The 11,548-nt window shown below is 55.1% G+C and overlaps 1 protein-coding gene across 2 annotated transcripts in view; it reads right to left on the reverse strand.

The window, feature by feature from the left end:
- MRC2 (mannose receptor C type 2) overlaps positions 1 to 11,548 on the reverse strand; it is a 58,993-nt gene that overhangs the window by 12,056 nt on the left and 35,389 nt on the right. For both annotated transcript variants that reach the window (XM_037745967.1, XM_017549243.2), the window contains exons 7-14: positions 8,359 to 8,547; positions 8,044 to 8,198; positions 6,051 to 6,158; positions 4,330 to 4,445; positions 3,409 to 3,557; positions 2,142 to 2,359; positions 1,299 to 1,441; positions 64 to 166 (exon numbers count right to left, since the gene is read on the reverse strand). In XM_037745967.1, coding sequence (XP_037601895.1) covers positions 64 to 166; positions 1,299 to 1,441; positions 2,142 to 2,359; positions 3,409 to 3,557; positions 4,330 to 4,445; positions 6,051 to 6,158; positions 8,044 to 8,198; positions 8,359 to 8,547 — 1,181 coding nt within the window. The remainder of the gene's footprint in view (positions 1 to 63; positions 167 to 1,298; positions 1,442 to 2,141; positions 2,360 to 3,408; positions 3,558 to 4,329; positions 4,446 to 6,050; positions 6,159 to 8,043; positions 8,199 to 8,358; positions 8,548 to 11,548) is intronic.

Raw genomic sequence — 11,548 nt, forward strand, 5'->3', positions numbered from 1 at the left:
AGGCCCCGCCCACAGAAGGCCCCGCCCACCGAGCCCCCTCCTGCTTCCTCCAGTCCCGCTCACCCCTAGGCCGTCGCTCCAGCGCCAACTCTGACCCCCTCTGGGATCCCGACGGTTCAGGCCGATCCAGAACCAGTGCTGCTCCTGGACCTCAGGTTCTGATTCACTTCAGCACAACCCAAGGGTAGGTACAGAAGAGAGCGGAAATGAGAGGGGCAGGTACCCAACCATGCCCCCGTCCCTTGCAGCTGTCACCGGGGCAGCCCCCAGGGCCTGGGGCCTCTCCATCTGGGCTTCACATTGACGTGTTCATACACCGGTGAGGCCACTTCGGTAAAGCTCTCTCCTCAGAGTTGGGGAGAGCTGGACTAAGCGTCCACCAAGGGGTGGTAGTCCCTACCCTTTGCTTGGCTTCCTTTTGGGTGGGGGTGCCCTAGCCAGCAAGATTCTACAGGCTTTTACTTTACAGAGTTTAGGAAGACCAAATGAGGATGTAGCAGGGATCTGCGGCTCTGGAGCTAAATAAACCTGGATTCAAGTATCGGTTCACCCATGAACGTGGGCAAATAACCTATCAATCCACAAGGGTCAGTAGTTAACACCTCCATAGGGTTGTCCGGAGGTTTGAGTGAGGATTACATGTTTAGCACAGTGCCTGGTACATGGTGAGAAGTGATGACCATGAACTATTGTAATTACAAGTCAAATAATGTAGTCTTGATGTTTGCTGGGAGAAGAGATCCCTTCAGTGAAGCTCTCAAAAAGCCCAGATCTGTCTGAATTTTCCCAATGCTAGGGGATTCCAGGTGCTGGTGCTCAGAGCCCATGACAGAGGTGGTGTCTCAGAGGGATGACCGTGGGCAAATCCTCACAGCTGCGGCCCTTCTCCTCCTATCTCTCAGGAAATACTTGATTGAGAAGCATGGGTCATTATGAGATGGCTTAAGGTGAGGGGAAACGCTCACCAGGATCAGCGTATAGATCTTGCAGTGGGGGTGGGTACATATGTAAGTTTGTGAGTCTGTTGGGGTGCTCCTGGTGGGATGATGGTGAGCAATATACAGTCTCCTATGAGTGCGTGGATCACACCAGCATGTTCTCCCAAGACACCAGGGCCACCATGGCTATTTGAGTGGGGACAAGATGGTTCTGGCACCAGTAGCAGGTGCAGACCTCCCTGGGGTCACCCACACTGTCCTTCCCCACCCCTCATCCAATAAAACTAAGGGTCTGTCAGCCATGCACGCTCCTACACGTGTGCAAGTGCCCTCCTACCACGCCTCAGCCCGGCTCAGTACCCGAAGATCTTGTTGAGCATGTTGGCCACAAAGTGCTCCTCCTCGTAACTGGCCAGGCTCAGCAGCTGGGCCCCCACCTCCTGGCAGGCCCCCTGGGCCTGGACCCAGCTCTTCTTGTCCTGCAGCCTCTCTGAGCTGAACACCTGCAGGGGCAGAGTCTAGCTGTCTAGGCTGTCCCCACTGGCCCACCCCTGAGGGGCACCTGCTGCTTTTCCTATCATGGCAGAGGAAGGGGCTGGGACCTCACTAGCTCAGGCTAGCTAAGGACAATCCTGTTCATCTGGGGATGAGCCTGAGGAGGGGAGCTGGCACAGTCACCTCCTAGAGAGTGCCCCTGAGCCCCATCCCCTGACCAGCAGGGAGATCTGGGCTCTAATCCCAGCAGAGCCACAGCTTCATGTGGGCAAGTCTCTTCTTCTCTCTGGACTTCAGTTTCTGTCCATAATAAAAGACCTTGAACTCTGCCAGTGATCCCCAAACCTAGCAGGGTTCAAAAATAAAGATTACCATGCCCAATCCAGACCTAATGAATCTAAACCTCCATTGTGACAGCCTAGATTTTATTTTTATCAGGTTCCCCAGGCAATTCGGAAGAATAGCTAGGCTGGCCCTGACATTTAGGAACCTCTGAAATCAATGATCTGTGGTTCCTTCAATTCCTCAAATGATGATTGAGCACCAGACCTCCAGATTCCGTGGACAAGTCTCACCAGAAATCACCTATCTGCAGTCTGGTGTGTCTCTGGATTGTGGCTGGTCCCACTGGGACCCCCACCCCAGGTGAACTGTCGCTTTGCTCCTGTCCCCTCCTTGCCCCCCACCCTCGCCAACAGGCTGCCCTACCTTATAGCAATACCGGAGTTTGGGGTCCGAGGCCCAGCCCTGGGAACAGGAGCCAGTGAGGCTGGGCGTGGGGTCTGGCCCAGGCAGTTCGGGCGTCACTGGAGTGCCCAGGCTCTGCCGGCAGATGTAACGAGCCCGGAACGAGGTGCAGTTCTTTACCTCCCAGAGCCCCATGGAGCTGCCAGTAGCCAGGGCCACGCAGCCCCCACGGCTGTACCCTGAAGAAGAGAGAAGGGAGACCCAGGCTCTGAGAAGGACTCATAGTCCGGTCCTCCCTCACATCCCGGCAGGGCACCAGCATGGCCCTCACACTGGGAACCAGCTTGGCTACCTCTGCAGGGACACGCTCCCTGGGGTTGGGGCCAGGTGGGAGAAAAGGAAGGGAGGCAGAGCCCTGGCTCTGGGTCACTCATGGTGAGGGCTCAGGCAAGCTGCTTAACCTCTCCAGCCTGCCTCATCATCTGCCTCATCCGGTTATTGAAAGGGTTAGAAAGATAATGAATGTGAAATGGTAATAACAGTACAAGCACTCGCATTGTGCTCAGTATTCTAAACATCTTTTTTTGGGGGGGGTGGGGGATGAAGTCTTGCTCTGTAGCCCACAGCGAGTGCAGTGGCACAATCTCGGCTCACTGCACCCTCCGCCTCCTGGGTCCCAGTTCAAGCAATTCTCCTACATCAGCCTCCCAAGTAGCTGGGATTACAGGCATAAGCCACCATGCGCAGCTAATTTTTGTATTTTTTTTTTTTAGTAGAGATGAGGTTTCACTATGTTGGCCAGTCTGGTCGTGAACTCCTGACCTTGTGAATCGCCTGCCTTGGCCTCCCAAAGTGCTGGGATTACAGGTGCTGAGCCACCGCACCCGGCCTACACTTCTTTTTTTTAATGAGCCCAGACAGAGAAGAGATTATTTTTTTCTTTTCCTTTTTTGTGAGCCCACATAGAAAAGTAATCTAAACACTACATACATTAACTCTTTACATATATTAGCACTTTATACATATTTAAGACTCACGTCATCCCTATGAGGAAAGGACCATTATCCCCACTGGACAGAAGAGAAAACTGACGCTCAGAGGATGCACAGCTAATAGACGGCAGAGACAGGATCGGAGCCAGGCAGTTTGGTGCCAGAGCTCATGCTCATAGCCGCTACACCACACTGCACCAATGATCCGTTTACAGGGAAGCCCTGGGGCTGGCTGCTGGCAGGGCCAGTCCACCCGGCCTCCTTCCTAGCTCCACCAAGTCAAAGAAGGGGCTCACCGGGCTGGTCCCGGTTCCAGTGGGTGTACATGACTTCATCCCCACTCAGCCAGCGGAAGGAGCCGGTTCTGTTGAGGTCCTGCAAGGCGGTCCAGAAGTACTCGCCATCCCAGGTGTACATGAGGCTGCTGACGAAGGCCTGCTCAAATCTTCGGGAGATAGGCTGGTCAGGGCAGGGATCTCCCCTCATCCCAATCCCTGGGCCAAAGGCCAGACGCCCTGCCCCGGAAACTCGGGTACTCCACCCGGCCAGTAACTTGCTCAAGAAAGCGGGGACCCCTGGAGCCCTGTAGCTGATTCATGGAACCCCCCCAGCTTCCCCTTCTACTCTCTGTACCCCTTGCCTTGCTTAGAAGAAAGTAGAGAAAGTCAGACACAGCCAATGCTTGTCTTTTTTTGAGACAGAGTCTCACTCTGTTGCCCAGGCTGGAGTACAGTGGCGCGATCTTGGCTCACCACAACCTCTGCCTCCCTGATGCAAGCAATTCTCCTGCCCTGGCCTCCTGAATAGCTGGGACTACAGGCTCAAGCCACCATGCCCGCCAAATTTTTGTATTTTTAGTAGAGACGGGGTTTCACTATGTTGGTCAGGCTGGTCTCGAACTCTTGACCTTCTGATCTGACCACCTTGGCCTCCCAAAATGCTGGGATTACAGGTGTGAGCCACCATGCCTGGCTGGCCTGTCTTTCTTAGGTATCCAGCCCACACCTGTGCCTGCCCAGGCCCTGCCCTAAATACTGGGATCATTTAACAAGTGAGAGTCATTCTTCTAACAAGATTTTAAAACACCCTGGAGCCCGCTGAGGTTCAGAGTACTCCAGGCACCTCTAGGCATGATGGTGGGATGCTTCCCCATTTGCTGGGCCACATTAGGCCCACACATGGGCAAGGGCTGGTCAGGGGACCCACCCCTCCTGTACCTGTTGGTGATGGTGACCAGCTGAGAGCCGTGGTCGGTGCACAGGCGCCGGGCCTCACTGTAGGTCACTTGGTCCTCTCCCAGCCAGTAGCAGGATGGGCTGTGCCATGTCCAACCCTGGCTCAGGAGTGGACAGAAGAGGGGTGTCTGTAGGGAGGACGACTCTCCACCCTCACCCATAAATCCTGCAGTGGGAGATGCCAGCAGGGACATCACTGAACGTGCTCAGGATGGAGGGGACTGGTTCGAGTCCTGTGCTGTGTTCTGCACCTCGTCTCTCCACACTCGCCCTCCCCACCATCACCCATAGCTGTGGAAGCAGGGGTGGAGGCCCAGCGCCAGCACGGCTGATCGGCAGGCCGCCAGCGACCGGCCAGTGACCTGCCAGTGACCTGGCCCGGGAAGATGAACAGCCCTTCAGGCTCCTCTCTTGGGCATTGAAACCAAGAGACACATTGGGGAAATGACTGTTGGCTGGGAAACCACAGCTAAAAGCTGGGGAGAGCTGCCAAGATGGAAAAGGGATGGGCAGTCTTCAGGGACTTGCCAAAGCAGGAGTTGGTGCAGGGCACTCCTGGTCCAGGGGTGGCAGGAGGGGCTCAGAGACAAGACCTGGCAGGCGAGGCTGGCAGGAGCCAGGGCAGAAGGGAAGCAGATGTGGTATGTGTGGTGGGCGCCCCATCTGCCAGAAGGGGCTGTGCTAAGACCCCTGGCGATCCTGGGCTGTTAGCCATGGACCCTCAACACTCCACACACGTTCCAGGCTGGCCTTGATGCCAGAGAAGTTGATAACTCCTTTCTATCCCTCCCTCCACCTCCTCCCAGCCAGGACACAGCCCCTGGGCCAGGCAGTATCCTTGCCAGTCCCCAGACTCTGCAGCTGGGCTCTGGTGTCACCTCTGCCTCCTCCTGCATGGGACCATGCCTGTTAGTGTTTCCTGCTCCTTCTCTGGGGGAGGCATTGGGGTCCAGGTGTGGTGGGTGGAGTAGGGACTTAATCCAAAGGAAAACAGAATGAGAAACCAGCCTGGCTGCAAGGGGCTCCTGGGAGGGGCCAAGGGCCACACAGTGTCTTTTAGGAGCAAGCTCCCCTAAATTGCTCCCCTGCAATGTGCAAGTGTGCATTGCAGCACTTCCACCCCTGCTCTACTATCTGGAGGAGGGAGAGGGTCTGTCACCCCCTCACACCCTCAGTCATTCACTCACCCCCCATCACTTACGCACCTTTCATCTCTTGACCCCTCTCCCTTCCCTGAACATCCTCTAGAAGCCCACTGAGGCTGGGAACACAAGGAGTGGGAAGGTGCAGCCCACCCTGAGTGGCCTCACTCCTCCAGGGGAGATAGACCGGCACACACCCCTTGTCAGATGGCAGAGGAGGGGGAAGGCAGGATGGGGGTGTGCAGGGGCCATGCTTCACTTCGGCAGCCGCCACTCGACATGACTAGGCTGGACTCTGAGGGGGCACGTGGGGTAGACCAGCCCCCACCGCCCTGTTCTCTGCTGTCTCGAGAAAGTGGCTTCCCTCATGGTGAGGGGACTCAGGACTGGGCAACGGATAGGGAACTCTACCTCCTCCCAACAGCCCCCACCTACCCCATCCCATCCAGTATCACTCCTCCAAGAAAGGAGCAGTTTGGAGAGCTCAGGAAAGGGAGGGAGCAATCCCATTTGAGGCAGCAGGAGTTCATACACTCAGGGTAGCTCCAGAAACACCCTCACCTTCCGGCAGCCATGGTCCTCCTCGGCGGCCCCCTGGCTCAGCTGGCCTGCTTTCTTGCAGATGGATGGCAAGGACTGGTTACAGGGACTGTCATTCCAGCGGCCTTCCTAGGGACACAGAGTGAGGAAGAATCTCAGCCCCCACTTCCCCATAAATCTCCCAAATCCTTCTTGGAACCTGGTTCCTAGAGCTGGCCCTGTCTCTGACTTGCTGTGTGATTCTGACGCCTCTGTGTCCCAGCTGTGCGGTGGGGAGGGCGGGATGAGCTCATAAGCCTCACAGGGTGGATGAGAGCACAAGCAGTTCACGTGGAAATGCCTTGAAACTTAACAAGCATTGTCTAAATGGGAAAGGCAGGCTGGCTGGGGGCAGTGGCTCACGCCTGTAATCCAGCACTTTGGCAGGCCAAGGCGTGTGGATCACTTGAGCTGAGGAGTTTGAGACCAGCCTGGCCAATATGATGAAACCCCATCTCTACTAAAAATACAAAAAAATTAGCCAGGCGCGGTAGCACGTGCCTATAATCCCAGCTACTTGGGAGGCTCAGGCAGGAGAATTGCTTAAACCCAGGAGGCAGAGGCTGCAGGGAGCAAGATCATGTCATTGCACACCAGCCTGAGCGACAGAGTGAAACTGTCTCAAGAAAAAAAAAAAAAAAAAAGGAAAGGCATCCTTTTAAACTATTGATAGCTCGTTTTATAATCAAAACCAAACCGGCTAAGATTGTTAGGGTAACTGATGGCAGGATAGACAGCTGGGACTCATTCCCAAGGCATCTAGCTAGTGCCTGCAGGGCTAGAGTATGCAGAGGCTGCTGTGGCCAGACCAGAATCTCAGCTGATGAGGCTGAGGAGGAATTTAGTCCTCGGCCCCTGCTTCCGTCTTCACCCTCCCCAGTATCCACAGGGCCCCAGCCAGGAGTATGTCTGCCTCTAAGCTCCACCCTGAGGGCAGGCATGTTTGTGTATCCCAGCACCCAGAAAAATGCCTGGCACATAGTAGACACTCAATACATAATTGTTTTAAAATTCTTAAATAGCATCCCCTAAGGCAAATGACTGTCACTAGTCCCCAGCACTGTTTACAGGGTGTGACAGCAGAAAATTCTGTCTATCCCTACGGCTTTCTCCTTTTTTTTTTTTTTTTTTTTTTTTTTTTTTTTTTTTTTTTTTTTTTTGTTTGAGATAGGGTCTTGCTCTGTCACCCAGACTGGAGTGCAGTGGTGCGATCTCAGCTCACTGCAGCCTCCCCCTCCCAGGTTCAAGTGATTCTCTTGCCTCAGCCTCTCGAATAACTGGGATTACAGGCATCTGCCACCATGCCTGGATAATTTTTGTATTTTTAGTAGAGACGGGAGTTTCACATGTTGGTCAGTCTGGTCTCGAACTCCTGACCTCAAGTGATCTGCCTGCCTCAGCCTCCCAGCGTGCTGGGATGATAGACGTGAGCCACCACACCTCGCTGGCTTTGTCCCTTTTTAAAGGGTCTTTCATCTCTGCTTGAAGCCCTGCATCAATTCCTTCACTTACACCACATCTAAGCCCAAACCATGGCAAATTGTCATAACCCCACAATTTCTTGAGAAGACGGGACCCTGGGCTGGGCAGAGCACAGGGGGCGAGGACTGGCAGAGAGCAGCCGTGCTGCAAAGTATTGCACATAATGTGGGTTCTGATGCCACCTTCTGGCAGGGAAGGGCAGCTGGGAGGAGACCAAGAATGCGCCAGGCACCCTGCCTAAGGTTTCATGAGAATTAACTCCTCTAATGCCCCCCACGCTCTAGTAACTTGGCTAGTTGGAGGTAGAGGTGGGATTCAAGTCCCGGCAGTGTCTCATGTGGAAGGGAAGGCATTGGTGGGGAGGAGGGGGATGGTTGACAGGTAAGAGGTTCCAGGCAGGTGCTGATAGTAACTTGATATCCTTCAGCTGGGGTGGCACCTGGAGCTTGGGGGTGTATTTTGTGACCCTGTGATAGGGAGAGGGAGGTCTCACCGGCCCCCAGATGGTGACACAGTCCTCCAGACTGTCCCGGAAGTTGTTGGGCTCAAAGGGGTGCCAGTGGGTGAAGCTCACAAGGCTCCCATCAGACCACTCAAAATTCATCTGCAGTTTCAAATCGTTGAGGCCGATCCACAGCTCCTCCACCTCTGGGGGTGCAGCAGGAGAGGAGGGGAGAGAAGACATTGAGAGGTCAGCCTCAGCCACCAGCAGGAAGGAAGGAACATTCTCTGAGGCTCCTGGGCAGGATGGGCGGGGCAGTGAGAGGCCCTGCCCTCCACCCAGACACGTGGGTGGGCAGCTCCTCACCTTGCTTGATCTGCTTGGTGATGAATTCCAGCTCTGCCATGCTGTGGATGCTGACCAGGTCGCCACCACCCCGTAGACAGGCCTTCTTGGACTCCTGCCAGCTGCGCTTCTCAGCCTGCAGGCGGTAGCAGTGGCCCTGGAAGGGCTGCCAGCTCGGCTCGCACTCCACCTTCACATTGGCCCACCTGTCTGCAGATACCCATGAGGCCACTGCTCAGAGACTGAGCCGCCCCGTCTGGGCACCAACCCACTGGGTTGACGTCAACACAGGCGAGGCCTCCGAGTCACCTCCTCTCCAAACTCTCCCAGGTCCATCCCCGTCCCCACCACAGGTTTTGGAAATGCTAAAAGGATAAAAACCTTGCAGAGCTGTTGGAGGCCCAGGGGCAGAGACCCAGGTGGTGGTGGCAGATTCCACCCAGGACAGAACAGTCACTCTGGCTGTGTGGCTCTCAGAATATGATGGGTGGGCCAGGCATGGTGGCTCAGACCTGTAATCCCAGCACTTTAGAAGGCTGAAGCTGGAGGATTGCTTGAGCCCAGGAGTTCAAGAGCAGACTGGGCAACAAAGGGGAGTCCCCATCTCTATAAAAAATAAAACATTAGCCGGGCATGGTGATGCACGCCTGTGGTCCCACTACCCAGGAGGTGAGGTGGGAGGATCACTTGACCCTGGGAGGTCAAGGCTCAGTGAGCCGTGATCACACCACTGCACTCCAGCCTAAGTGACATGCTTGTCTCAATCAATGTGTCAATCAATCAGTCAATAAACAATGGGTAGAAAGTCAGGACCAACCAGCCCCATGAGCCTCAGTTTCTTCCTCTGTAAATGGGGTTTCCTGCTATGAGATTCAAGCTTGGCTCATGGCCACCCTGCCTAGTAAATGGAACCACTGTTATTCTCTCAAATAATGTTTATTGAGCACCCACTCTGTGCAGGTCTGGGCAGCCCAGGAGTGAGAAAACTGGGAAAGGGGCCTTGAGCCACTAATGGAGCCCAGGCAGGCCCACCAGAATCTGAGCTCATGATGGGTGGGCAGCCGAGAACATTAGGAGGTGCTCAAAGTCACTGCAGATCGGCCCCATCCCCCGGCTAGGACTCCTCCTCTAACTCCTTCCCCGCTCCTAACTCCTATCACAGAGCTGAGAAATCGACCAGTCCCAAGCCCTGCCTTGCCCCGACTTCCGTGCATTTCAGCTTCATCTTCTAGGAGTTGCGGTCCGAGGGCAGCTGAGGCAAACAAGCCCTCACTCGGTCTTGGCAAGAGAAAACAGGACTTCACCAAACCACCCACAGTGTCGGGTTCGGGCAGGATTCTGCCTAGCCGGGCGGGAAAGCGTGCGCCCACTAGAAGCACGGCCTCAGACTGGGATTCCAGCGGTCCAGCCACACCTGCTCCAGGAGACCCGGCAAAGCTGGGCGGGCTGCGAACCCAATCGGGCTCGCTCTCTGGCTCAGGAGCTGTCAATCATCTCTTGTTGGCCAATGAGCTAAGACCTGAGGCTGCGGCCCCAGACGAGCGTATTTTAGCGGCTGCTGAGACCCGAGGGGCCTCAGGGACAGAAAGGCAGCTTGGGGAATGCGGATGCTTTGGGGACACGACGGCGCCTGCCTTCGAAATGACAGGACTTAAGTGATGAGACCGGGAAAGCAGAACCCGCCTAGAATATGCCTCGTGCAGAGAGATACGGGCTGGGGAGAGGGGACGAAATCTGGGGCCTTAGGCCTGTCTGCAGGTCCAGGTGGGGGGAGACACAGAGAAGGGAGGACTTGATAAGGAGCCACAGATGGGCTAGGCATACCCATACCCGGCCCTCCCAGTGGGCCCCTTCCTTCAGAAAGCTGCTTCTGGGAGGAATGGACTGGGGCCCCAGGCTCCCTCCAGCTAGAGGTGAGGGTGCCCTAGATCTGGCAGCTGACGTTTCAAGCTTCTGTTCCTGACCCGTTAGGGAGTGGGAAAGAAAGCAGTGATCAACAGTCCTGAATCAGGCCGGCACCGTGACTCATGCCTGTAATCCTAGCACTTTGGGAGGCCGAGGCGGGCAGATCACTTGAAGACAGGAGTTTGAGACCAGCCTGGGCAACATGGTGAAACCCCGTCTCAAAAATTAGCCGGGAGGTAGTGGTGGCCTCCTGTAATCCCAGCTACTCAGGAGGCTGAGGCATGAGAATCACTTGAGCCTAGGAGGCAGAGGTTGTGGTGAGCTGAGACCGTGCCATTGCACTCCAGCCTGGGAGACAGAGTGACACCCTGTCTCAAACACACACACACACACACACACACACACACACACACACACCCCAGTCCTGAATCGTGTGAATTGATCATTGGCAAGACTTTTATGGTCAGGAGCAGAAGTTTTGCTCTGTACACTCCTTACTGTCTATGGTTAGTGGATTTTTTTTCTTTCTTTGGTGTTGCTGTATTTTCTTTGTAAAAGTCTCCTCACCACCCCACGGCTTCCTGGGCAACTGCGCAGCCCCTCCAACCTACACCATAGTAAACATCCACTGCCATCTACAGAAACACTCCTTTGTGCCAGCCCAGATCTCCAGCCTTCCTTACAACAACCTTGCAAGGGGGGTGGCCTTATTCTCCATTTGCAATGAGGATTCTGTACCCCAGAGACTAAGCTGCTTGCCCAGGGCCACACAGCAATAAGGGGCAGAGTCCCCAGAGCAGGCCCTGTCCATTGCCCCAACTCCTCCACGAGGCCCCTAAAGCTGTCATATCATCACAAGTGAGAACCAGACACTCCCTGCCTTAAACGTCTGCAAAGGCTCCCCACAGCCTCCTTGGCTGGACCCAAACTTGGCCCACCAGACCCTGCAGAGACTGGCTGCAACCTGCCTTTTCTTCACTGTGCCCTTTAAGCCAGGACTTCCCAACTATACCTGCATATGAATCATGTGGGGATCTTGTTAACTGTAGGTTCTGATTCAATTACTCTGGGGTGGGGCCTGACTGTGCATTTCTAACAAGCCCTTGAGGGACACTGTGTGGCCGGTCAGAGGACCATACCTGATGTGGTTAGAATCTATACTCCAGGCCGGGCGCGGTGGCTCAAGCCTGTAATCCTAGCACTTTGGGAGGCCGAGGTGGGTGGATCACGAGGTCAAGAGATCAAGACCATCCTGGTCAACATGGTGAAACCCCGTCTCTACTAAAACTACAAAAACATTAGCTGG

Source organism: Cebus imitator, unplaced genomic scaffold, assembly GCF_001604975.1.
Source record: "Cebus imitator isolate Cc_AM_T3 unplaced genomic scaffold, Cebus_imitator-1.0 Scaffold217, whole genome shotgun sequence".
NCBI lineage: Eukaryota > Metazoa > Chordata > Mammalia > Primates > Cebidae > Cebus > Cebus imitator.